The 27,957-nt window shown below is 41.0% G+C and overlaps 1 protein-coding gene across 2 annotated transcripts; it reads right to left on the reverse strand.

Annotated features, from left to right (window-relative positions):
* Positions 1–1,259: 1,259 nt before the first annotated feature.
* Positions 1,260–23,941, reverse strand: kdm5bb (lysine (K)-specific demethylase 5Bb). 2 transcript variants are annotated; one of them, XM_031290363.2, is made up of 28 exons: positions 23,543–23,941; positions 21,754–21,831; positions 21,234–21,356; positions 20,951–21,121; positions 20,320–20,376; positions 18,485–18,640; positions 18,131–18,224; positions 17,357–17,475; positions 16,942–17,100; positions 16,263–16,382; positions 16,015–16,173; positions 15,149–15,330; positions 14,889–15,051; positions 14,649–14,768; positions 14,047–14,241; positions 13,105–13,286; positions 12,850–12,974; positions 10,447–10,597; positions 10,189–10,303; positions 9,193–9,548; positions 8,256–8,394; positions 7,972–8,151; positions 6,729–6,890; positions 6,138–6,614; positions 5,956–6,040; positions 5,660–5,868; positions 4,580–4,828; positions 1,260–2,371 (listed from the first exon to the last, which is right to left on the reverse strand). In XM_031290363.2, the coding sequence occupies exons 1-28, from the start codon at positions 23,693–23,695 to the stop codon at positions 2,234–2,236; spliced, it is 4,617 nt and encodes a 1,538-aa protein (XP_031146223.1). In that variant the 5' UTR covers positions 23,696–23,941; the 3' UTR covers positions 1,260–2,233. The 2 variants fall into 2 exon arrangements, with proteins under 2 accessions (XP_031146223.1, XP_031146224.1); XM_031290364.2 differs by lacking the exon at positions 20,320–20,376.
* Between the last annotated feature and the right edge of the window lie 4,016 nt (positions 23,942–27,957).

The following is a 27,957-nucleotide window of genomic DNA, read 5'->3' on the forward strand; positions in this document are numbered from 1 at the left end:
AGAAATGTCGCTTACTCTTTCTGAAACATCACAGCAGGCATTTTGACTTGTTAAGGCCTCCCTTTTAGTGAGAGCTAGATCAAGAGCTAATAGTTTAAAAGGCTTTCACACTATCAAAAGTATCAAACCATAAAGATAAATTAACATTCATATAGGCCTGCAACAAAGACATACTCACATGTTTATCTGTTTAACTGTTAGGAAAGTCATTGCTGTGCTCTGAAATCATCATCATTACATGCTGCTCATGTCATTGTTTATGTTCGGTGGCTGTTTTGATGAAAGGGAAAAACCATCTGTTGTAAGTCTGTATGTGACTTATTTTAATCTCACTGACACGTCACTTTCTTTGCTCAGAGTGTTTTTCAGGTCCGGCTGAAGTTGCTCAATGTTTGTCCAAGTGTTATGAGATCTAAACATTCTTCTGTAACAAGACAAACTAAGACCTCACTGTAAAGTTGCATCTGATCTGTTTGTCTTAATACTGTAGCCCCCAAAACAGTTTTTTTACCTGATGAAGCATTACTTATAGACTGATTCTTCTAAAATCAGTCTACAGCTGATAGTAATTTTATTGTGCAGCTCTTCAGCACTCAACGGCATTCACTGCTGCTCGCTAACTGGCGGCCTGAAGGATACAGTTCATGGGATGCATTTATTACACCTATAGGAGCTTTATGGTCACACACTAATGGATCTCCTCCTGCTGTCATTAGCTTCCTCTTCATCTTTGCGTTCAATTTTAAAGAGCAGGACGATGGTTTACTGCTCAATGTGGGGCATTCTGACTGCCTGAAGTCATAAAAAAACAAGTCATAAAACATGCTGAGGTTAAGCTAAAATATAGAATGATTTTGAATCTAATTTGAAGTCAGAGTGGAAAAATAAAGAAGTTTATGAGTCAGCAGAAGACGCCTTTGAAGAAATGAATTCTTGTTAAGAAAGCTGTGAAATCGACTTGTGAAAACCTGAGGATTATCCATCACACTCAACTTAAAGCTTCAAACTTGTTTTGTCAAATAGCTGACTGTTTTAATGTCATTGCCATTACATTTGTCTCTGGATACTGTCAAATCTGTTGACACCCTACTTTTAACTACATAGAGGAGGTAGGCCATCCTGATAGATATTTCCCACCTGACAGAATGAGCTCCACTATTTCAAACTACGTTTATAGAGAAGGTAGGCCATTCAGATAGATATTACCCACCTGAAGGAATGAGCTATCAAAAGTCTTTGCATGGAAATAATCCCTTCCCTTTAAGCTCACAGCCAATGTATTTTTATTTGTGTGTTTTCGACACTTGGTTACCAACAAAGACGCTAAAAATAATTGGTGTAAATGTACAATACATACATATAAAGAACAATAAATGTGCTAAACTCTGAATGGTGTTCCCTTATGAATCATGTTTACGAGGACATCTAGTGGTTTCTTTCTTCCATGTGTTCAAGTGAAGTGATGAGACTTCTCCATAGAACAAAAAGGGCTTTATTCCACAATATAAACTTGTAACATCTTCCGCTACCTCCCCCAAGTCCTCCACATAGTAGCCTATGCTGGGTTACATGCTGTGGTGGGAACATGTCAGCAGAGCTATGTCGCCACTCCACAGATGTAATCCATCCATTTGCGACCTGTACATCACACCATCACTAAAGCACCAACGCAACTCAGCGGAGATCAAACCATTGAAGTCGATTCAGACAAAAATTATTGCTCACATAAATAAACCTATTTTCCAAAAAAAAAAGTGGGAATAATTATATGAAGATGCATGTACTAAGCACTGGATTTCAAAAAAAGAATAGTAATAATAATGGGGCGCTCTGGTTTAACATGCAAGGAGGTTCCAGAGAAGATAATATTAACCCTTGATTAACCGTCTTTACTGTTGGGAGACTCCTTTTGCGCCAAAGTAATGGAAACCCATGCAGCACACTTTTTTCTTTTTCATTTTGACAACCACAAACAGTTCATAAGAAGAAAGAAATATATATATATATATATATATATATATATATGTAAAAATACAAAAAAATAACTAAACATTATAGTTCCAGACAACAAGTCAAAGAGGAGATAGCACCGTTGTTACAAAAGGGTCGGACAGACATGACGAAGAGGAGGGGGGACAGGATCAATGACACATCCAGACTGGTGGCTTGATTAAACGGACTGATGACGGAGAGACCTCTTCAGCCATCCATCAGAAAAATCTCTACTTTCTCTTCATTTCCTCATTTGTCCATCATTCAGCGTACACCTGACACAAATGTAGTCCTCCTTCTCTGCCATCTCGGCCGTAACGCCGACGCAGACTTGGTGGAACCATTGGTTACAGCTGCCGTCACACTGGACCCAATCCACCTGCAGCAAAACACACACAGGTTGTTCTAACCAAGATGGAAAATGATTCAACGTTAAACCTGCATTAACTGATTGTTTGTCCACCTGGCTGTAAACACTACACCAGGGGTCACCAACCTTTTTGAAACTGAGCGCTACTTCATGTGTACTGAGTCATACGAAGGGCTACCAGTTTGATACACTCTTCTGAAATAAAAAATTTGCTCAGTTTGCCTTTAGTTATATATGATTATTAATGATTAATGATAGTCGTCTATGTGAAGACACTGATCACGTTAATGATTTCTCACAATAATTATCAACAATGACTTAACAAGGTGGGAAACAGATATCAATATTCAATTTTCATTTTTAGAACAGGCCTGAGGGCTACTCATGTGGTCCTTGGGGGCTACCTGGTGCCCGCGGGCACCGTGTTGGTGACCCCTGCACTACACTGACATATTACCACTTTTAAGTTGATATGGTGAACTTGTCGGCAAACAGTTGCTAATTTACACATCCAGCAGTTACAGGAGCAACATTATTATTAATTTGGAGTTGTGTTTGTGTCCACCTGATTAATGTAAATCAGATATTCACTCACTTTTATCTTTGTCTTTGGTCTTTATCAACTCCTGACGGAAATATCTGGCTCTTTAGCTGCTAAATGTAACACTATGTTTACCAGCTATTCTCTAACTGCATCTGTCTGCTGTAGTACCTGGTAGTGTACAGTGCGTTATTAGAGCTTTTTCATTGAAAACAGCTGCCTGCTGCGGCTGAAAACGAGTCTAAAAAAGTAAAGTTACAGAGCCAGAAACAATGAGCCAACACACGCTGAAATGCTCCCTATAGCTGAGGGGAACTGCAGAGTTGGGGGCAAATTCTCTGTGGGTTCTTCAGTATGAGCGACACCTTTCACATACAAGTAGTCTTGTGTCATACTGGCCATTATAAATATTTTCCTATCATGCTTCAAGTGGAAGCGATGAGGGACAAAATCCACAGTCTTCTGTGCAAAAATATATTCTTAAATTAAGCTGAAGCTGATATGAGGCTTCACCAGTCACTGTTTTAACAAATCAGGTGGATATCTTCCAAAGTTACGAAAAAAAATCCCCTCTTCTTGTTACTATCAACAAGCAAACACTGTCCAGGGAAACACAGAGGGAATTTTATACTAAGCATGGTTCAGTTGGTCCTCAGATGCTGCTCTTCAAACATCATTGCGATCTTGACATTTTGTCTTTAAAGCAGCCATATTATGCTCATTTTCAGGTTCATAATTGTATTTTAAGGTTGTACCAGAATAGGTTTACATGGTTTAATTTTCAAAAAACACCATATTTTTGTTGTACTGCAGTGCTCTCTCTCACTGCTGCAGCTCCTCTTTTCACCTGGTCTCTGTTTTAGCTACAGAGTGAGACCTCTTTTCTTCTTCTTCTTCTGTACTATCTTTGATTGCACTGCACATGCCCAGTAGCTCAGATGTAGATCATGTCAGCTAGCTAGCTCCATAGACAGTAAAAGAAAGGCTGTTTCTACAACTTTGGTCAGTTACAAGGCAGGATTAGCTGGGAGACTTCTAAATGAGGGCGCACATGTAAGTAGTTCTTTTGTAGATTATTGTGTGTGTTGTAGCAGTGCTTTGCTACTGAGAACGAGGTAGCATGCTAGCGTTAGCATGCTAGCGTTAGCATGCTAACGCTACGAGCTAATGGTTGCGGTTAGCCTGCTCGTTTCGGCTTGTGACGTCACAAGCCGTGTCGATTTTGAACAGCTCACCCACAGACTGAAGGCAGGACACATTCAGAAACCGTATCTCACTCAAAACAGCATGGATGGATTTTTTTCAAAGTTTGTATGTGTGTGGAAGCACCAGAGACACAACATAACACCCCAAATCCCAGAAAAAGTGATTTTTTCATAATATGGGCACTTTAAGTTACTTAAGCTACTGTTGTGCAAACCACCACCTCCTCTGTCACCAGCATCGTTTTGTAGCATGTTTAGAGAAATTGAACCTAGGTTTTCCTTCACCTGCTATCTTTTCTGTTATAGTGTGTCTACATGTTATAAAGACGCTTGACAGTGACAGAGTCCGATCACAAAAGTCTTTCACTGCTGCCTAACTCAATTAGTTTTGTTACATGATACATATTATGTAAGTTCTATATTGCCATAATGGAAAAGGTTTTATTGTGACCTGACAGAAGTTTTTCTCACCTCATCTCCCTCTGGCAGCTGACACCTCTCTGCCGGACACACGGCCATTTCCTCATCAGAGTCCGACTGGGAGAAATCAGAGCGGGGAGAGGACGAGGTCGAGGCCGGCCTCTTTTTATTCATCTTCTGTCTTTTGTGAGAGTGCTTTTTGTCCACCCTACGCTCTGCATCTAATCCTTCCCTCTCCAGATGCCGCTTTGCTTTCTTTTCTGAGCCAATCGTAGTTTCCCGCACACCAGTGACACCATCCTGAAAATAAAAACAAATTGAAACTGATGTTGGGGCGGGTTTCAATTTAAAGGAACACGGCAACTTATTGGAACTTTGTCTTATTCACCGTATCCCCCAGAGTTAGATAAGTCCATAAATACCCTTCTCATCTCCGTGCGTGTCGTAACTCCGTCCGTTGACAGTTGTAGCACCCACCGCTAGCCTAGCTTAGCACAGATCCTGGAGGTAACCGGCTCCATCTAGCCTACTGCTCCCAATAAGTGACAAAATAACGCCAACATTTTCCTATTTACATGTTGTGATTTGTATAGTCACAGCGTGTACAAATAACAAGGTCACATGAGACACAGCCATCTTCTAACCGTATACATACTAGGAACTATATTCTCAGAAGGCGAAGCACTGCTACTTGGGCGGAGTGATTAGCGCAACACCTGAAAAGCACCGTTGTTACGCTCTGCTCCTCACCATGGGGCTTCTCAGGTGCTGCGAGCAAATCACTCCGCAGAAGTAGCAGTGCTTCGCCTTCTGAGAATATAGTTCCTAGTATGTATACGGTTAAAAGATGGCTGTGTCTCATGTGACCTTGTTATTTGTACACGCTGTGACTATACAAATCACAACATGTAAATAGGAAAACTTACATGTTAATAGAAAAAAATGGCGTTATTTTGTCAGTTATTGGGCTAGCGGTGGGTGCGTCAGACAGAGTTACGATACGCACGGAGATGAGAAGGGTATGTATGGCCTTATCTAACTCTGGGGGATACGGTGAATAAGACAAAGTCCCAATAAGTCGGCGTGTTCCTTTAAGTTTTAATCAATTCATTTGGTGGCAAGAGTTTGTACCTGGTTCATCGGCAGATTATTTCCCTGAGAGTTAAACTGCATGTGTTTGTCACAGTCTGTGGACTCGTCCTGTGGTGGCGACATGCATCTGTTTGTGTGCTGGCTGCTGGCTCTGTCCAATAAAACGTGAAAGAGGCTCTGGACCTCTGGCAGACACACCTGCAGCAGGAGTCCCTCCACTATCAGCTCCTCCAGATCCTGACTCAGGCCTGTCACACAGATAAACACCCAGCACATAAACAATAATCATCTTCATTGAACCATGACTCTGCAGCTTATAATAAGAAGGCACTGACCCTGCAGCGGGATGCATCTCTGCTCGGTGTAGAAGACTGTCTGAGCATGGCTTGTCCTATTCCACTCGGGAGTCAAACAAGGAGCCTGTATCAGAAACATCAAAGCCAAAACTTAACATTTGCACGGGATTCTTTTTTCAATTAACTGCGACAAAAAGCGTCACAAGGAGACGAAGAGCGACCTGAGTGTTGTTGTGAGTGTCATGGCTGCCTGATGCCCAGCGGGTTAAGGTGGGAGGAGTTCCTGGTCTCTCTTCCAGTTCGGGGAGGTTACAAGACTCCTGTGCTCGGTGCTGCCAGTTAACTGTCCTCTCGACCAGATAGTGCAGTGCATCGCCCTCTGGCAGGCGCACCCCAATGCGCCGCAGAGATGATAGCAGAGAGACCACTTTGTTCAAGGGGGGCTTTTCTGATCGCTGGCACTGCGGACAGAGCCACGGCTGTGTTTCGCAGGAGTCTGACGGGTCTCGGACACACACGCTGTGGAAAGCATCCCTGCAGAGTTCACACTGTAACATCGCACCCATGGGCGCCTTCTGACAGACACACACCTTCAGGTCCATGCAGTCTGCTGTGGGAAGGAGCTTTGACTCATTTGCTGCCCTGAGATTAGAGAAAGCCTCCATCTCCCTCGACCGCAGCTCCTCCAGAGTTGCCATCTGGTGAAAAAAATACAGACCGAGTCAGAACATCGCCTGATAGTAAGAGTTCATTGATCCCATCGACTACCACAGTTTCTTACAGATTTCTCTTTGCAGGGAAACGACACTTACTGCAGAGGTAGAATCCCTGGTCTCTGAAAGAGCTTTTTCCACATCACTGAGAGTGTTGAGCCTTGGCGTTTTCTTTTTGTTACTTTTCGGCGATTCTTTCCCTTTCTTGGCCTTCCTTTTTGGAGAACCTACATTTTCAACTTCACATCTTGGACACAGGACCTGTGATGAACAAAATAACTGTCAGGTTTTGCTCTTTTTTTCCTGCTCCGGAGCAGCTCACATCTCTGAAGCGTGAAATTCACTTTTTAAATGTATATGAATGCCTGTATTTATTGGACTTAAGATGAATATTTAATGATACCTTTAATTTGTTACTGACTTTGTCAAAACACATATACAGCAAGAGTTAGTGAGAGAGAGGGAGACAAAGAAGGACAAAAGTGAGCGAGTGAAGGACGCAGACAGTGTATTTAACCTCCATTATGTCCTCTCCTGCTCTCTGTGATGATAAATACTTTGTTTTGATACTGCTGGACTCATGACTTGGGCCCTGAGCAGACAGAGTGCTTCTTAGCAGCCTGGCGCAGCTTTCGGTAATTGTTTTCAATGAGAGTAAAGCTTTTTGCTCGCTGCCGTTGCGTTGCAGAGTGCTTCGAGTTTTTGCAGGAGCGCTCTGAACGCCTCAAGTTGAAAATCTTTAACTCAGAGGAGAAAAGCGGCCAACGTCATTTCTGTTTTTTCCCCATTGTCCAATCGGATTAAGTTAGAGGCAGGTCTTCTGTGGTGGTGACGGTGGTTCCCTAGCATGTTTTTTTTTTTTTAAAAAGACGTAGCAAGCTACCCTTTATTTAAAAGGCTGCAGTAGGCTGCAGTGTGCCTCAAGTTTTGCAACCTACAAAAAGCGCTGTCTGGTCAGGACCTTAGTTGCTCTCTTTTACATATTTACATACATATTCTGTTTCTGTTGTTGACAAAGGAAGAAATAGAGGTTTAATTCTGGCTCATAAATACTACGTGTTAACCAGGCAGTCATTCTCAAGCTGCTGCACTGCTGATTGGCTAGATTGACATTTAAAAAGGAGTAATCACTAAGAAAATTACATTGTCTTTTTAAATTACAGCCAAGAAGCATCTGTTACTACATCTAAATTAGCTGCAAATGTGTATTCAATAAAACAACATTAGAAATGTGGCAGCTGAAGAACATTTTCGGTGGACGGGAAAAAAAAATAGGATCTGTAACGAAATTGGGTCAAACATGAGGAGTAAGTGAGATGAAGGGCTATTATTATTATTTTACCTCCAGTAAGGTAAGGGTTGAGTCTCTCGGAAGGAAAGTTGTAGCAACAGATTCTTTCCACTCTTGCACTTCTACCATTAAAGACTCCAGCCTGTCTAGAGGCTCCAGGTGGACTTGAATGGCTTGTCCTCGTAGCACCATGTCAGAGAGGCTGTCAATCATCGGTGTGCAACCACTGGCCTGAAAAAAGAAAGAAAAAGGTTATTGTGTTTCAATAACACTCAACCCACACAGAGAATTATATCAGTTGACTACCCCTCCACAAAGTCATGACATGTCCTAACCTGAAGCTCCTCAGCTTCTTGGAGCCACTCTCTGGCTTTTCTGATGGTGTCTTTCAGGAGGAGACAGTTTGAGAGGTAAGCGGGGATGCCGGACGCCTTCTCAGCAGCAGCACTAAGGGTCTCTATGGAGTGTGGTGGTCTGATAGGCAGTAAAACACAAATGATATACTGTAGGTAAAAGACTTGCATCACCTCCAAGTTAATAACTCATTATAACAAGAACTGTCATGGCATTTTCTTCCAACTTATTCACAAGAAGCTTTCTGAAATTATTTTTCCAACCAGCACTTTCAAAATGTTCAGAATACCCTGTACGCACAGTTTTGACAGAGGACTTTTAAAACCAAGACTCTCTAGATGGAAAATAAATGAAGTCATGAGAAGTGTCAAACATCTTGGGCAAAACACTAGAAAGTATAATTATAAGCAATACTTTTAATAATGTGAAACCCAAAATTCAAAGCTGCAGTAAATTAAGCACGGTGAGGGAACATAACACCTTTGAAAAATGTAGAAATTTAAGCCCGGACTCAAAATTAGTTTTGCTGATAATGGAGAGGAAAAAGATGCACATTCCTGACAGCCATGCCATTAAAGCCTTTGAAAAGCACTTGTGACAGTTAATACTGAACAGCACTGAGTACCAATGGAATGAGGGCAGAACTAAATGTGATGCTCACTTTTTGTTGGTCTTGTTGAATATTCTAGCGGCAGCATTTTGCACTAGCTGTAATTAAAATGAAGCAAAATCAGGAGCACTGATGTAATATTACATTGTTCACGTACAATCAGTGCAAATACCTGGACAGAAAGTTACAGGTATTAACAGAGCATGACAAGCTATCACAACATCTTCTTGGTGATGTTTGGGTGTTTTTTCCCCACCCTGTGGCTTAGATGCTAACATGTTCATGGATGTGTTCTGTGCTGCCCTCACCTGGCTTTAAGGAGATTGCTGGCCTTGTCCTCCCAATGCTCGGACACAGTGAGCAGCTCCTGCAGGCGTGCCATGGCTTTCTCCACAGACGGATGAGGGGCCAGGCCGACTCCCTGGTCGATGAGCCTCCTCATGGTCTCCAGGGTCAGGGTGGCGGGCTGAGCGCTGGCCTGCTGCACCCCCTCCAGCCAGCGGGCCTGCTCCAGCCTCACTCTCAGGCGGGGCAGCTCAGGCAGCTCCACGTCAAAGTCGAAGCTGACGTCTAACAGGCTCTGGATCTCAGCGACGCTGGGAACTTCGTCTGTCAGGACCTTCTCACTGTGCTGCTGGAAGTCTTCGATGCGATTCAAGAGTTCCTAAAGAAGGACATCAATCCAAGCATACAGGAAGTCAAAATCAATGCGTTTGCATACTTGTTTTCGAGAGTCACATTTATTATATCACAGAGCAAACTATGTAGTTGTCTAAAGCCGGGCAGACACTGTACGGATTCAAGGATATGTTTACAATTCTTTGTTTGTCTTAAAACAATAGTCAGGTGCACATATGAACACTGAAACACGTTTTGCTTGCTGTAATCATTCCTCCTGTTCAAGCAGCTCATTTAGAGATCCGTTCCTGATGTGTTTACGATGTAAGTTGTGGGGACAAAATCCACAGTCCTTGTTCTGTGCAAATGTTTTCGGAAGTTTATTCTAAGATAACATAAGGCTTCAGCAATCTGACTTGGCGAAATCAAGTGAATCACTTCCAAAGTTACGGCATTCCCTCATTCCTTGGCAACATTCAGTGTGAGCAGCCATGTCGTGGCCGGTCAGTTGATCCATACATTGGGAGGATAAAAGTCACATGTTCGTGCAAATTGAAATGTGTAGTGTGAGTTAACACAATGTACAAGAACAATTAATGCACACGGTGTCTTCCCAGCTTGAATTTAAATTAATGTTATTTTTCTGTGGTAAAATCACAGGGATGCATTTATCCTCGGCAGCCTACCTTCAACATGGGGGCTTGAGGAAGACTGCAGGAGAGGTTATACAGCTGCCTCACAAATGAACTCAGCTCCTCCACAGTCAGCTGGCTGCATGATTTCCCACTACCACACCGATACCTGAGAGAGAGAGAGCGTCCAATCAATTAAAGAAATGAACCCCATTAAGGCACTAATACCACTTCCCGGCTTGAGGAAACATGTAGAGAAATGTGAAGACACCTAATCTATAAATCTGATGTAGCAGAGTGTATTAACATTACCTGGTCTGCCTCTTGCCATTCAATAACTGCTGTGCCACTGAGGAACACTTCTCTGCATCTTGTGTGACCAGACGTAGCCGACGCAGCAGGTCGTTGTCAGGGAACAGCTTGGACTCTGACTGGGCAAGAAGGGAGCGAAAGACTGGCAGGCCTGAGGAGAGAACACCTGGTTCATCACATTCTGACACACAAGGCAACATTCACTTTCGTCACATAACAAATAACACCAAACACACATCGCCTTAAATAACACACATCGCCTCGACTTCTTTTTTCATCATTTCTCACCACAGTGATTGTGTTTTGTAACATTTGCTTTAAAAAAAAAAGGACCATACCAGTGGTTTCAGCACAGTAAATCATTTGTGCCTATAATTACATTACTGACAATGATTTCCCAATTGTGGCACTGTAAATTTTAAAATGCTTTTTTTTAGAGCTGGGGGTAAACGATTATTTATTAAACGATTAATCGAGGGATTATTTTATCGATTAGTCGACTAATCTAACGACTAATTGGACGATTAATATAACGATTATTTTTCTGTTGCTCGATTAATAAAAACCATAATGTATCTCAAATAAATACCAAAAAATACTTAATATATTTTATTAAACAATTTTGCACAGCAAAAAATCTTCTGCTTTACACAAAATAAAATAATTATTTTACTGTTATACAAAATGAAAGGCCAGCCTGTTTACTCTTTTACAGAACCAACATAGACAAAAAAATCAAGTTGTAGTGCAAAAAAGAAAAACACTGCAGTGCACAGTACAGACATTCCTTGGATTGTTTAACACAACATAACAGTCCCAACATAAAACCTGATGCATAATCAAACTGACTCTCTTAACTGCTATTCTGTAGGTTTACATGCTAATGCAGCTGTGCACTTTGGTGGTGCTAGGCTAACCAACGCATCTTAGCTCTCTGTGCAGTTTGTTCGTGCTAGGTTAGTAGCTAACGTTCACGTTAGCTAACGTTAGCTACTATAGATAGCTGTGTTCTGCAGCTGTAAGCTAGCTACCATTCAAGCCAACATTAGATGATAACTAACGTTAGCTAAACACAGCTGCCTAGGCGCCAGTAGCTAGCTAACGTTAATGTTAGCTACTAACATAGCACGAACAAACTGCACGGAGAGCTAAGATAGTTAGCTAGCACCACCTAAGTGCGCAGGCTACACAACACACTACACAAACATGAAATTAATTTAGCTAACGTTAGTACTTGGGACTATGTTTTAAGTATTCCCATACCCTCGATGATTAAGGGCGAGCTGTTTTTTTAGGACTTCTTCTTTTCATGGGGCTTTTTGCAGGGCTTTGTTGGGAATTCTGTGAGGAGGTTGCTGTTTCCTGCAATGTTTTGGTCTCCCACGTGTGTGTGGCGAAGCGTCGACGTCATCGACGCGTCGCTGCAGGCCTACTTTTTTTCTACCTTCCAGGTGTCCATAGTTTTCAGCTCATTATAGTACGCTACAGTATATCAGGATCAACTCGCAGACACTTGAAACTTGCTCAACGTAGCTAACAACGCATTATTATGAAACACTAGTCTGCACTGGTTTATGTCAAACTTATTACATTTTTGAGTTGTTATAGTGTTAAATTAGCGTAGTGATCGGTGAATCCTTCCTGGTGGTGCATTCACAGAACTTCGGCATTCAGCTGCCACACAGCATTGCATTCATCAGCTATGATGTTCGGAACACATATAATCAGACATGAAAGTTGTAAAATCTTGTCATAAATTTGACAGATAGTTGTATTAAATGGTCTATAAAAATGATTTTCATCAGGACTGGATGACCCGCAATGACGTAACATAACAAAGTTGTGATGCTTTCACAAGAAAATGTCAGACAGTAAATATCATGATTAGAACCTAGAAGAGGATTACAATTTCTACAGAACGACTGTTGTATCGAATCAGTTTGAGCATTCTGTGGAAGAAATGGTGCTGAGGCGAGCAGAGTGAGACAGGGATCATTGGATCAAGCAGAACACCTGCCTCTGCAACCAACAGATGGCAAATTATGCAATCTACAACAAGTGTTTGTGCTGCCATGACTGGGACATTTTAGAATTGTTGCTGAGTTAGAGCGAGGCAGCGATGCAGTGGACAAACCTACACGTATGACTGTATCTAGGTGTTTGGCTTGATGAATTATTTACATTTAAACATCATATTGAAAATCTCATCACCAAATTACGACACAAACTCGGATTTCTGTACAGAAACAGATCCAGTTTCCCTTTGACTTGTAGGCTTTGTACAATTGAGGCTTTCTATCAGTCCTATTATGGTAATATAATCTACACATATGCTGCTGGTTTACAAAAATCACTGGTGTGGTCCTTTAAGACTTTGTGTTCTCATTTGCTCTTGCTGCTTACCTTTCTTCTTTTCCAGTTTAGCCTCGAGAGTCTCTGTCACGAGGGAGGCCCATTCATCATACAGTTCAGCCCGCTGCTTCACAGCAATCATCATGGGGAACAGCTCATCCAGTGTGTATCTGTAACTGCAGGAGAAAACAGAAAACAGAATTAATGAGGTACAGGTAATAATAAGACACACAAATCTTCAGGTAACTCTGATCTCTGTGTACAAAGCATGTTAACTGCTGCAGCATCAGCTCCAGAGGGACTAACTTCAGTGTGTAGTTGGTGGCGGGGCAGGAGCACAGGTCGTGGATGTGGTGCAGACACACCAGTACTCCTGGGCTGCAGGGACAGGTGACGGCAGACAGGTAGCAGGTGGTCCTGCACTTGGCACACTGCCGCTCGTCATCCTGGAGGTGATCGTATTTTGCCTCCTTCTGATGAAACAACCCCTGAAGGTGTGAGACAACAAAACAACACAAGTGTTAAAGGCTAATTTGAAGGCTAACACTGTATTTAACATGCAACTGTTGGAACAACACTGGAACCCTGCATTGCTAGCTATTAATAAAATATACACAGTAAAAGTGACACACTATTTTATGTTTTTACACACCGAGAAGAAATTGAAATCTGCAGAAATGTAGTTGTGTCCCCATCCCGTCTTTAACAGAGAGTATCAGCTAATGAAGAAACAATCTACAGACAATCTACACAATACACAGTATAATGGTGTATTCAGGGTGGATTTGTGAAAACAGGGGAAATATTTTTTGATCATGCACAACAAAACAAAACATGCAAGAATTAAATCCCCCTTCCAATACCATGGATAGTGCCACTCTGCCAGGCATGCCAAAACACTTATTTATGAACTTCAATATTCAATGGAAATTATCCAAATGAAATAGCACAACGTGGTGTCGACATAAAACAGGGCTTTCGAGCCGGGGAGCGGTGTTCACTTCCCGGCAAAAACAAGACTTTCTCACAGGAAACACATGTTCGTTCCTCTGTAGTGTTTTAATTCAAACCACGATCCTTTTCCTAAACTTAACTAGTCGTTTTGGTGCCTAAACTTAACTTTCGTTGCCTCACTTTTTCTTGGCAGAATTCAACTACTATGGCCCCTGAAAGGACCAACATCTCGCGGTGCCTGTAGCCGGCTCACAGTCACCTATTGGCGGCAAAAAAAGAAGAAGACTATCCTACCATTTTCTTAACTTTCTCTCTCTGTGTCTGCTCTTCTTGGATCATCGCGACCATGTCCTTGTGGACAGCTGATGCCAAAACCACATCGAGCGTGTCGGCTTTCGTGGCCATGTTGCACACCATCTCATCATGGGAGAACACATTGTACCGGTGCAGCGTACGATAGTGGTCAACGCACTGCCGGCCAAGAGGCATCTGGTGATAGAGAGAAGAAAGAAATGGGTTGTAAAGACAGTTCATTCATGTTGTGTTGAATGCTTAAGTCACATGCAATGTTCTGGTTTTCTTCTGTGTCTGTCAGACAAAACAGGATGCTTGAAAAGTCACTACGGTATCTGCCAATGGACATTTTACAGGCCAAACATTTAATGGAACAAATGCATTTGTAACACCTTATGACACCTTATGAAAACTACTGAACACTGAAGCTAAACACTGATGCATTAACCTATAACACAAACTCACACCTTTTGTGTTGGTTGGCAACCACTTATATTAGCTATTATTTTGTATGTGTAATACTGTTGTAAAATCATTCCCCATTAAAATGAAAGAATACTTGAAAATGAGTTGTCCGTCACAAGGTATAAAGTGCTACATACCCAGTCCACAGTGCAGAAGTTGACCGCCTCAGCGAAGTTGAAGCCCTGATTGAAGCCACTGTGGTAGGCTCTAGGAAACGTGATGACAAACTCGCCAGCGCACTGGTTTGTTCTGTAAATCTGAAGGACAGCAGAGACAAAAGCAGAGGATTTATGTTCATGTTAGAAAGAGCAGCTGCTTAATCATGTAAATGTCAGTTGTGCATTACTGCGGATTCTAGATGCCAAAGAATTACGCACTGGAACTCCGTGGGCCATGAGGGTGTTGGGGTTCATGATGGTGACCAGCTGGTGCAGCAGGTCAGGCTGAGACTCAAACAGCTCCGGGGCCAGTTTCCTCATCACCTCCTCCAGCTGTTCTGCTGCAAAACCAGGAGCTCCGTACCAGGTTTTGGGTTCCCCCCTGGTAGTGAATAAGATAACCATAATATGTAGCATGAAATGAAACAAAAATAAAGTAACCTCTTTGCTCTCATCAAGAAAAGCCCTTAAGTAAGTACCAGTGCAGGTAGTTGATGGAGTAGCTCCAGTGATCCTCAATGTGCCAGCAGAAGGAAGAGAAGCACATGCCGACATAAAGCCATGGCAGCGTCATCCCACAGATGTCAGCCGTCACATGAGTCAGTACGGAAGGGTTCATCATCGCCAGGTTGTTGAGGTTCCAGCCACACTTAAGGTATTTCTGCAAGACAGACGACATGTAGAGTTTAACGATGCAGGAATGTACTGTTCATAACACTTCATTTTACATTAGGCTGTGCCATCTGATACAACTGCCACACACGATTTCTGCAGGCAATAATAATGCCACATATAATGCAAATGAATCCGTTTCTTGATCATACAGGCCAACGTATGATCAAAGTATGTTGGAAAAACAAGTAGGCCTTAAATGATTTATTATTATATCACTTTTTTAATACTTCCCAGTAGTATAACAACACTTCCTAATTATATACTTCATTAAATAATGAGACCTGGACATGTAGAAGCAGCATAAAATGGATGGATGGATTAAACAATTAAAAATGGTCAATTATTTTAAGTTTTTGCTAAAGTCGGCACCTGCCCAGTATGAGACGACGAGCTTCCAGGCTGCTGTAGCTAGCAGTAATGACAGTGTTTGCTACCGGTCTGATTTTGCTGATTGAAACCCCACTAAAAAGTTTGTTAAGGTCTCCCGACAGCCCGCAATTGGATACATAAACATTATTACACCAGACAAGAGAAAGTATTCAAAACTTAAATTTACTTTTTAATATGAGGAAACTGAAATCAATGCTTTTTGAGACCCTTATACCCTGGACACGATCTTATTCCACATATAGTATCTTTGGCTTTGGGGTGGCTTGTTTCACGGGTTTACCTCATCAGCTGGGGAAACCTTAAATTTTCCCTTCGGAATGGGGAATCCGCTCCCAAACTCCTTTGAGGCAATATCTGCTCCATATTCTACAGTAACGTCCTCTTCGATGGCTCCCACCAAACGCCAGAACTCTTTCTCCACCAGCTCTGTGGGTACCATCTATAATGAACACACGAATAAGACATTCAAATTTAAAAAATACTCACAGCAAGAGAGACTGACTTTATTCTGAAACTGTTTCTACTTACATGAACTGGCATGTTGAAGTAATCGGATTTGAATGCATCAGCCATCTGCCCAAATGCACGCAGGGAATAGTCTCTGTATGCTTGTTCAAAGCCGAATGCCTCGTGAGGTTTGTTGCATTCCTGCGGGTAAAAAAGAAAAGAAAAGAAAAAGAAACATTGAACAAAAATGTTAAACGTGTTTTGGAGCCTTTTCAATATTCTCTTTTTTCAATGTTATAAATGTTTATATAAACTCCCTTTTGGGGCGGTGGTAGCTCAGTCTGTAGGGACTAGGCTTGGGGAACGGAGAATGGCAGGTTCATGCCTCGCACAGACCAAATTACGGAGTGTGGACTGGTAGTGGGAAGTTTATCTCCTGGGCACTGCTGAGGTTCCCTTGAGCCAGGCTGAACCCTCAACTGCTTGGAGTGCATTCTATATGGCAGCCCCTTTTGCTCTCTCCGCCCCCATTAATGTCTATGGTTCCTGTGTGTGTGTATGTTGGTCCCATGTGTGTAACATAACAACAACAGAGAGTAAAAATAGGATTTCCCCACTGAGGGATTCATTTAAAAAAAAATAAAGTAAGTGCGTCTTTTTTTTTAGGAGTAGACCGACTACTTACGTAACTTGCACAGCTCACCAATGAAGAGTCAATTTGCATCACGTTAATCAGACTTACTTTGCGGTTTATCCTCACCTGAGCAAGACACTTGGGGCACCTCCAGTCTCCTTTGGGGATGTCGGGTAGTGGAGGGATCAGGCAGAAGGTGTGGTAGCTGTCGTCACAGCCGTCACACAGCAACAGACGTTCTTCATCTCCCCCGCTGCCACACACCAGACACACAACCAGATCCACCTTGAGAACAGAAGGAAGAGTTTGTTATAGCGTCATTAGTAGCTGCATTAGCCGACGCTTATGTGGTTTCTATAAACAAACTTTACATAAACTATGACAGAGACAATTTGACAGCACGAGTTTAATGTTAAGTGATTAAAGCGGAGCTTGGACTTTTGATGATGCCGCCAAGCCTATTCATTTTTGATCAAGAGATGTAATATCTCATGCAGGTACATCTAATCCAAAGGAGGAGATAAAAGATATTTGTACTTACTGGACTCGGAAGGACAGGGGGGGTGATTTTCTTGTACCGTGACTTGGATTTGTCAGCTTCAATTATTGGTTCTTTACTTTCAACTGGTTCCTGTTTCACTGGAATAGGAATCTCTTTCTCTGCAAGACAACAGGAAACATTACTAACACCGTCACAAAGCGTAGCGCTTTAATAAGAACTTCTACAGTAAAGACACTTTACTTCAAACCCCCCCCCCCCCATTTAGTATTTATAAGCAGCATATGAACATTTAATAAATGGTTTATACCATACGATAGTATAGCTGTACGTGGCTATAAGGACATTATTCAGTGTGTAATGTGTCCTGTGAAGACATATTTTATATTATCACATAATTATATTACTGGTTTATACACCAGCCTCAACCCCACAGGATGAGTTATAGTTGTTGAAAAATACATGAATCAACACTTATCTCTGCTTATAACTACACCACGTAAAGTATAACAGACAGTAATTACACAACTACATACTAAAGAAATCAATAATTTGACACAAAATAAAAAAATAATTTGGTTTAAAAATGATTTTTTTGATTTAAAAATGATCCTCCAGAGTCTATGATAAGAACTGCCTCCATAGCAACAGTCTGCTATTCAGAAATAACAGACGTACTTGACCAATCAGAATCGAGTATTCAACAAAGCCGTGTATAAAGAGTGTAATAAAACATTTATGAAACGTTTACTGCTGCTTATATGAATGTTATTTAGGGAGGGTTAAACTAAATAGTAGCCATAAACAGAGCCTGACCTGGTTCTTGCTTGGCGACAAAAGAACCCATCCTCCGCCTCAGGTTCGGCCTGTTGTCGCCGGGCTCACCTGGTTCAGTCTTCACACAAATGGCCTACAGAACAAGTGAGTTGAGAAAATAAAAATCAATTGCTGACATTAGCAGAAACTCATAAGAGGTAAAACAGGAGGGTATACATCAAAAGGGCAACATATCGGTGGTAGAAAGGTTTAAGAACGGGATCGAATCTACTACATTGCACTACTAAAATTGTGATGTGGATATATGAGGAGACTAGTGAAGAATGGCTTGTGTGCTGCTTGTTTCAGGACAGTTTGAGTCAGATGTTTGTAGCTCTCTTCAACAGCACCCACCTCACACTTGATGCGCTTGGCTCTGCGAGCAGTGGGGCCAGTGTCGGGCGTCTGGGCAGTCTGCCTCTGAGCCTGGTCCTGCAGCTTGGGCTCCTTGGTGTCCATGCTCTCTGTGCTTTTGGTGCTCTCCACTGGCTGGACTGGCTTTTGAACACACTGACAGGAAATAGCGTGCCAGTTAAAACCACAACTTTCTATTAAAGAAGGATGTGTGTGCGCCTAACTGGAAATACCTGTATGTTGAAATGCAGCATTCACTAAGATATGAATGGAATACTAGATACAGCTTTCAATATGACTAAGCAAACACAGACAGAATAGATGTAAGTGTCTAAGACAGGAAGTGTGATTACCACAGCCTGCGTTTTAAAGGGATATCTTTGAATAATAATTAACACTTCAGTTTACCAGTGGAAATAAATACTAGAAGTATCAGCAGCTACCGAAAGACTGGGACATACTCTATCAAAGACAGTACTCTGTATTTAAATATTTTCAACCTAAACAGCCAAAGAACAAAAAAGGCCATAAGAAGGATGTGATTAGTTACAGTTTGTCAACCCAAACGGGAGCACAGAAACTCAGGAGGAACATGCCAACTCAGAAGACAAAAGACAGATTTGAGCTGAAAGTGTACAGGTTACAAATATCAGACTTTCAAGAAGCTGCCTGTGACTTGGCAGTTTAATTAACTACAGAAGCACGTGAAGAAGTATTTTATCAATGGAAAGAGGGCCTTTATATTAAACTGAGCTGCCCATGCAGTAGAATGGCACAAACATTTTTTTTTTTAAATTGGCCAGAGAAAACAGAGAAAAGGGGCTGTGGTATTCCGTTTCGCTCAAAAGGTAGAAAACCTACAACTACCAGTATGCACTGCGTCACACCGGACAAATGGGTGACGTAATGCAAGCGCGTCACAGAATCAATATGGTGGCCGGCTGGTAACAAACTATCCTGTCATACAGTTAAATGGTAAGCAAAAATGTGTTTCTGAAAACTTTTGAGGCGAGAAATAGGCAATGCAGGAACATCATTTTATATAGGTTTATATATGATTCAATTTAATATTATGTATAGTGTCAAATCATAACAGAAGGTATATCAGGGCACTTTAAAGGATAGAGTAGGTCTAGACCACATTCTATAATTTACAGAGACCTAACAATTCCCCCCTAGAGCAAGCATTTCGTGCGACAGTGGCGAGGAAAAACTTCCTTTTAACAGGCAGAAACCTCATTCAGACCATGATGGCGCTTGGCTTTCTTTTGATTAGCGGCATAGTTTTACAGTTTCGTCTGAGTTTATTCAGCATCTGTTTTCGCAATACTAGAAATACAGTAACAGCACTAGAGCCAGCAGAAAAACGCCAGATGATGAACCGACCTGTGGGTAGGGAGATCTGGGCACTCGTAAGATGGAGGATAGTTTAACATAGTTCATTTACACATACTACCAACATTATTATGATACAAAGTTGGTTGAATATCAGCAAAGTATCTCTTTATGAAGGACAGAAGTAAAGAGAGAATTTACTACAATATTTGAACACATAAATAATTGCTGACTGCTGCCTACAAGAATTGCATTTTACATTTGTTCCAAGATACATTTTAAGTGTAGATTAACTACTAGAGGCGAAGGTCACTTATTTGAGGTGATCATTGTGCTGTAAAACCAGCTAATCACTGTTTTAATTAGGGTACGTTTTATAATACCATGCCTGCAAATATTACAACAATAAGCTGGACATACAGTATACAGTCCAGCCACACATACACATGCATTTTGTTAATTGTGAGGCCAAGTGGCTTCTAACCATGACACAAACATACCTTTTCAAGTTCAGGATCAGCATCCAAACGCATCAGTTTGGAAGCTGGCTCTGGTGCCTGAGGCAAGAGAGAGCTTGGGTAATTAAACAATTTAGAGTGACCTGTCCGAGAGGTCACAGAGTACCAATCTAAGCTCTCTTGCCACATGTTATGGAATATTTGGGTGCAAAAGCTAGTAAAAGGACATGACACCAGATCGTAAATACACACTCAGTATATATTAGTCACAGAGTTAACTTCTCCAAAGTCAAATACTATAAAAAAAAAAAAAAAACGTTATCTCTAACTAAAATAACCCATATAAAATAAATATGACATGCGTATCCTAATAATGCATTCAATTCCATTTGTCTTTATGGTCTTAATCCATATTCCTCAAAATCTTATTATAGGATAGGAAAAGTGTCTTCTTGTTCGAAGAGAAACGCAAATGTTTAAGCATAATACGTGATGTAATTCAGCTCTGACTGTAACATTAAATAATTGGTAGTAATAAAAAAAGGTATGGATAAGCATTATTAGGGTTTCGTTTACAGATGAGCCACACACTGTTGTATGCATGACAGCTTCTCTTTGTTAGTATCATCAGGAACAAGATATGCTGTCATAATGATGCATGGGTCCAACTCACCAGCAGGTTTGCTCCACTCTGAAACAGATTGTACGGATAGAGAATTTTCTCATAATGCCCTCGCAGGTGTGAGCCGACAGCTTTGCCAGGGGCGAAACCCATATGCATTGCAATCTTGGTCCATCGCCTGTCCTGACAGACAATGTCAAATCCACCCTCATCTGCTACCAGCTGAAATGACAGTGAATAACATAAGTGGTGCAAGTTGTTTAATTGCATTTGAAAATATGTATTATATATATATATAAATATGCATATGTGCAGTGATGTAATTATTATCAACCTTATTTAGCTTATATAAATCCAAAATCTTCCTCTCCACGTGAGGAATCTTCAAGACACATCCCTGCAAATCCCAGAATTTGGCAATCTGGTCCAAGAAGTTGAGCTTGACTCTGGTCTGTGCCTGGGAAAAAAATATAAGAAATGGTAACAGTCAGCCATAAATTAATCAAATTCAAGGCTTTCAAGGAAAACCAAGGCAATCAGTGGGGAAAATAACATAGGGGCTAAAAAAAAAAATCTTAAACAGGCAGAATTTATATCCAAGAACAGGGTAGTGTGTACTATTACATAATGCATAAATAAATGCACTTTCAGTATTTTTTTTTTTTAAGTTTAGATAAAGTTTTTGCAATGTATCCATTATTACATTTCTTTGTTATTATCAGTGTAGCCTGCAAAGGCTGAGTAATTACATAAACAAGGTAAAAACATGCCAATTAAATGTACTATTTTAGTGCGGACACACAAACACAGATGTAGTTACATAATCACTGGTATAATCTGACTAAAAAACTCACCTCCAGTTCATTGAGCCTCTGGATCCGTGGAACAAAGTGAAGTCTGTCCACATCACAAGCAAACGGAGGTTGCCAACCCTAAACAGCAACAAAAATACACACAATGGCACATGAAGGTCATTATAACATATAGCCTAGATATTTATGTAGAAGACCGTTTTATGATTTTCATTCTTGCATTGATAAGTTTTATTGGTGGGGTCAGCCCTATGTTCCCACATTTCTAAGATTTTTTCTTAAAATTAGGCCCTATGTTAGGGTTAGATTCTATCTGTAGTCCATTGCTACTGGATAATAGGTTGGGTGTAATTGGCTACCAAATTGGGAGAAAGGGGGATAAAATCAAATACAAATTTATGAAAAAGGAAATATGGGAACATAGGGCCTAATTTTGAAAAAAATCTTAGAAATGTGGGAACATAGGGCTGTGGCAACATAGGCACTCTCCCATATTGGTAGGTCTGTTGTTGTTTTTCGTTTGAAGATGTGTTGTGACAATTGTTTTTCAAAGCATGGACCCAAATTTAGGACGTTTCCATATTCTTTACCTATGGGGACCTAAATCAATTTAAATTAGGCAGATAAGAGGCACATAATTACATGGTTGCAGGTATTTAAACTGATGTTAGAATCAAGTTTGGGCAGAAAAACAAGGCCCTGCTGATACTGAAAGAACACAGTGATCCTTTTACAGTTTATAACTCACAACCGGGATCAATATCCATGTCAATACTAAACACAGTCTTGCATATATGACAACAATATCCTATCAGATAAGTAGTGACCCAAGTCCTTGTTTTAAAGTCAGTAGCCAACATCCCCCACTGGCACACAAAATGGCCAGATGGAAGACTCACTCACCAGCCCAGCTTACCACAAAGCCAACATGGAGGACAACACCCTACAACACAGGCTCATACATGAACAGTAGCTCATCTTCCAAGTAACTTCAATTATAATAACATGCAACACAACTGTAATGCAGTGTAATATGGCGGTTTGAAACACAACTTCAAGAGTCATAACTTGTTATTTAACAATAATAGTGGTCTTTTATATTTAAATAACCATATGCACTTTCTTCCCCATCTTGGGGCAATTACTGTGACACTCAAACTACTAAAGGGAACATTTATTTAACATGATCAATGAAATAAAGACACGCTGCTTCAGATGTTCATTACAAACTGGCAGTTAATTGAGAAGTGATGGATGGATCACACTGGCTGACCCAACTGCATCATGATGCTCCTCAACAAATAATCCATAATTAACCTTAACTGCGGGGCTGTGATGACATTAAACGACAGAAGGGAATAACAAGTGCTAACATACATGTTAATGTTATCATCTTCTTCTACGCAGAAGGAGAACGGCTTCCGCATAGCCACCTATGTCAATGCCGTGTGCTAAATTATGACAGGTTGGTTGTTGAGCTGTTAGCTAGCCTAGCTAGCCTAGCTAGCTAAGTGGCTCAATGAACGGAGCATCGAGGCTTTGTTGACACACGGTGAACAAAGACTATAATCCACTTTTAATACATTGACACATATTTATTGCTGCTAACAAGTTTCACATCGTCAAAAAAACGGCGCTGCTGGGACGTAAATAATCACAAATGAGAGCTATCTAGCTGTGAGCAGCACAAAGAATGAACATAGCCGTACGTTATATCCGCCATGTTGAACAGTCCCTTTAAATCCCAAGCGCTTGGTCCATCTACAGCCGTCTGAACGGTGAACTAATTCAGCATCCGTGTAATGTTTTACCGTTTTTTAATCACACTCACCGGAGGCGGGCGGACTTTGCAGATGCCAGTTTTTTCGGCAATGGGACGGATCTTATTGATAAAGGCATATGGATCTCTAAATTCTTCCCAGCTTGGCTCGAAGACCGGGCACTCCGGAGGAGGCTTGAACTCGTCCGGCCGAGACTGGCTCATCGTATCGGACCGACCCGCTGCTACCTCGGACAGGACAGGACACACAAAGAGTATCGCCGTGTTACGGTGCTCCCGGAGTTTTTTTGTTTTTTTTTGTAATCCCGTTTGTTCACCGTCAGACTCGGTGGCAGTCAATCGTCACAAGCTCGAGAGGAGGCAGTTTACACACATACACAACCTACACTTGCACACACACACACACACACACACACAGAAACATACACTCACACACACATCCATGCACAGTGAGTAGAATGTTCCAAGGCAGTGAGCACGTCCGCTGAAGAAACTAGACACCACACAGTTCTTTGATGCTGGAGTGATTTATCCGTCTTCACAACTTTTGATGTAAAATCGACTTCTTAAAAAGTAACTAGGAGCTGAATAGGGGTTCTATTTTTGTGTTCTATTTCAGTGTTGCGGTACAGTAAATAGTTGTTTTTATTACGCCTGATTTTATATAAAGACGTACTGTTATGGTCATGACATACACGTTTATTTTTAATCCTCTCATAGCCTCAAACTTTAGTAACCACACAATCTAGACTTGGATTTAACCTATTTACTGTTAAATTTATAAGAGATTGAGCCTCCCATATATGTGCAAACAGTAGGCTATGCTACAGTCTTAAGATCTGAAACTGATACATTAATTAAAAACAAAAATTAGACCTAAGCTATATTAGAAATCTGAATCGGGATATTTCGACCCTAAACCACACTATTGCAAAAGCAAAATTACCCATTATGCAAATTGGCCCACTTCAGAATAATAGGCCTATTATCCGAATTATAACTAGATGCATTTATGTGTAACACCACTTTAATATTGCAGCTGCTAAATGAGGAGTTTGACAAATTTATATAATGCGGAGTTGCTTATTGATATATTATATATGTACCTAAGTAATTTACTGCTATTCAAAGCCTTAAAGATGATACCAATTGAGATGATCTTGTTTTACACAAACATGTCCAGATCTTCATCAAGTGTAACAATTGTCGATATTTTTCCACTTTATCACTGCAGTACAACAATACATTTGATCTCATTTTGAATAGCATTACGAAAAAATCACTCCCTTCGTGTTATTAAGAAACAGTCAATCGCAATCTGTAAAACAATTCTCTTCCTGTCTTATGTTTACACTTTACACGCGGATGAATATGTTCAGGTGACACCTTCAAGGCCGCCGGGACTCGTTGTTTAAATAGCCAGTCTGTGCAGTTTGATTGGATGTTTCGCATCGTTTAATAGCAGCATCTGCTGCTGCACTTTATCACCTGCTTTAAGGCAAAAACTTAATCAATCAATTTTTTTTTAATATATATATATATATATATATATATGCATATGCATATATATATATATATATATGCATATGCATGCATTTCGGGGTAATAAAACCAGTTATGGGAAACCTGGAATTGTTATTAGTTAGATTCGATTAGATTCAACTTTATTGTCATTGTGCAGAGTACATGTACAAAGACAACGAAATGCAGTTTGCGTCCAACCAGAAGTGCAAAAAGAGCATAAAAGTGCAATGCGATATACAAAGTACATAGACAGGACAAGAAATACAGTGCAGTGTAGACAGTAGTTTACAGTTGGTTTTCAGAAGGTGGTTTAGAGTAATATAAATTAAACATAAATGTGTGCAGTGTATTAGCAGTTACCTTATAAGAGCAGAAAAAATATGGCATGTAATATGAACAATGTATGATCAACATGTACAGATATGTGCAATGTAACAGCAGTAACATTATAATAGTGAGAATATAGATATATGCAGTGTATTAACAGAATACATAAGAAAAACAGAACAAATATGGATATTCAGTATGAACCATATAGACAGATATGTACAGCTATGTGCAGTGTGGTAACAGTACCATTGTAGTGCAGAAACAGTAACATAAGATCATGTGTCATGTAACAGCTCTGGATTATGGTGACCTAATTTATATGCACTCTACTTCATTTTTTTTTAAAAACTAGATGTACTATACCACTCAGCATTGCGTTTCATTACAGGTGCAGCAGCTATAGGGCTCACCACTGCATTCTGTATGAAACTATAAAATAAAAAAATAAATACTATTAACTATTCCATCAACAAGAAAAGAACTTGGTAAAACAGCTTTCTCAAATATGCACCAAATGTCTGGAATGAACTCCTTACACACCAACCAGATTATCGGCCGTTGGACAGTCTGGCGAGGTTAGTGACTCGAGTCTGTTTGGTGTGTTCCGGAGGAGCCGTCGGATTTCATTTGGGCCGATTTGACATGTTGAATAGGATGGCGGGCAGTCGGACTAAATGACCAATTTGATTGGTGGAGTGCTAACCCAGAAATTACGAGTGGGATGAGTCTGACGAACACCTGTCAAAATCTGACGAAAATCTTTTAAACTGACCTTTGTCGATCCAAAATGAAGACAGATTCAGCAACTGCATGGCCTATTTCTCGCTTAAAATGTTTTCAGAAACACGTTTCGGTGAACTATTTTCGTAAAATACAAGATCGTAGATTCCGAACAAGCCGACATTATGGCCGGGGAGAAGCCTGACCCACGTGACGCGTTCGTCCAATCAGCTGCCGGTTTTCATTTTTTGGGTGACAATACAGATTACTAGCCTACTGTTATGGAGACGTATTACGTCTTGCGCACGCAGAACGTACGCTCAAGTCGGCGTTGCTTCGGTGTGTTCTGAGGCACATTTTTGACCAACTCTGGGAGGCAGTCAACTCTGACTTAACAGTAGTCTGGCTATCACCAGACCAAGCGCAATCTTTTAAGATTGAACATTAGTCTGGGGAGTCTGCTCTGTATTTTCTAATGCACAAGAGGCGTGATCAACAGGCATAGTTCAAATGACTCTGTACGCAATTGGACAGTCCTTCAACCAATCAGACCAACGATCGGGGTGACGTAGCAGCGACAGCGGCATCAACAGGTTGCTGCCATGGAGTGCTGCGCTTTGGTGGCCGCCATGTTGAATGTAAACAAAAAGCTGCTTGGTCGCTTCTCTATCGTCATCGTGTTAAACCCGCCAATAGCGCGCCAGGTGGATAAGCCAGTTTGTGATTGGTTCCCGCAAATTTGTAATGGAAGCAGGATAGATAAATGTACAGGTTTCCAGCCTTGGCTGCAGGGCGAAATCAAATCGCCGGCAGATCGGGCTGGGTTTACCCAGTCTAACTGAACAGTGTAATTGCTTTTAACTAGGTGCCCTTTAAGTTGTATGTCTGTATTAGCTTAAGTTAAATGTAATGTCTTGTTTGTGTTCTAGTATGTACAGAGATTTGTGGTGTAGTATGTAACCTTTGTCCTGTCTTTTACAGTATGTATTTTGAAACTTTTTGCCACCAGTCCTGGCCAGGACTCCCTGGGAGAAGAGTTATCTAAATCTTAACTTATCTAAAGATAAGTTAAGACTTCCTACTGGTTCTACATGCAGCTGCATGTAGATACACACATACCCCTCCTTGATGTTCATGAATGCAACAATTTGAATATCTTTCTAAGAATTTGACAAAGTGCAAAAATTACACAAAAAGCTATTTGAATTTAAAATGTTAAGGTGTTAATATTTTCCTCAATAGCAGTTCCTACTGTAGTTCTTCTGACAATTGGGAAAAGGCCACAGGCTTATTGAACTATCAGTAAGAAATCACAGATGTTCCTGCACTGATAGTGAGTAAGGACTGCTCTGACCTCTTGTGGAACACTGAAAATTTCCTCCATCAAATGAATATTGTCCATCCTGCTCTTCCTCTCCTTGACAATTTCCCCGTCCTCTCGTATCCTCTCTCTGTGTCTAAGTTTTTCCAACTGACTCCTGCTCTCCCCACACTGCTGTGGCTTTTTTTTTTTTGTTGCGTTGTTGAGACGCAAGACACGTGAACTTTACTTTTTGAGAAGCTACAGCATTTATTCAGAGACAAACTGAAACCTACGCTGTACATTTACTACCACTTAACTAAACTGCTGATTTATTCTCTGCTCTCATAGCCGACAGCTGTCTGCTCTGAGGGCATTCACCGTCACACTCTTTCACGTACACACTAAGCACCGAACTATTCCCCAAAGGAGCTTTCCCGGTCTTATAACACTAGTAACGAACTGGACCATGGTTCAGCTTGAAGGCTAAGGCTATAGCCGCTTTCCGACCAAGTAGTTACAGGAACGTAGTTATAGGAACAGTCCACTTCTAAACAGTTCTACTAACTACTCTCCCCCAAAACCGTTTTTT

Source organism: Sander lucioperca, chromosome 12 (assembly GCF_008315115.2).
Source record: "Sander lucioperca isolate FBNREF2018 chromosome 12, SLUC_FBN_1.2, whole genome shotgun sequence".
In the NCBI taxonomy this organism is placed as follows: Eukaryota; Metazoa; Chordata; class Actinopteri; order Perciformes; family Percidae; genus Sander; species Sander lucioperca.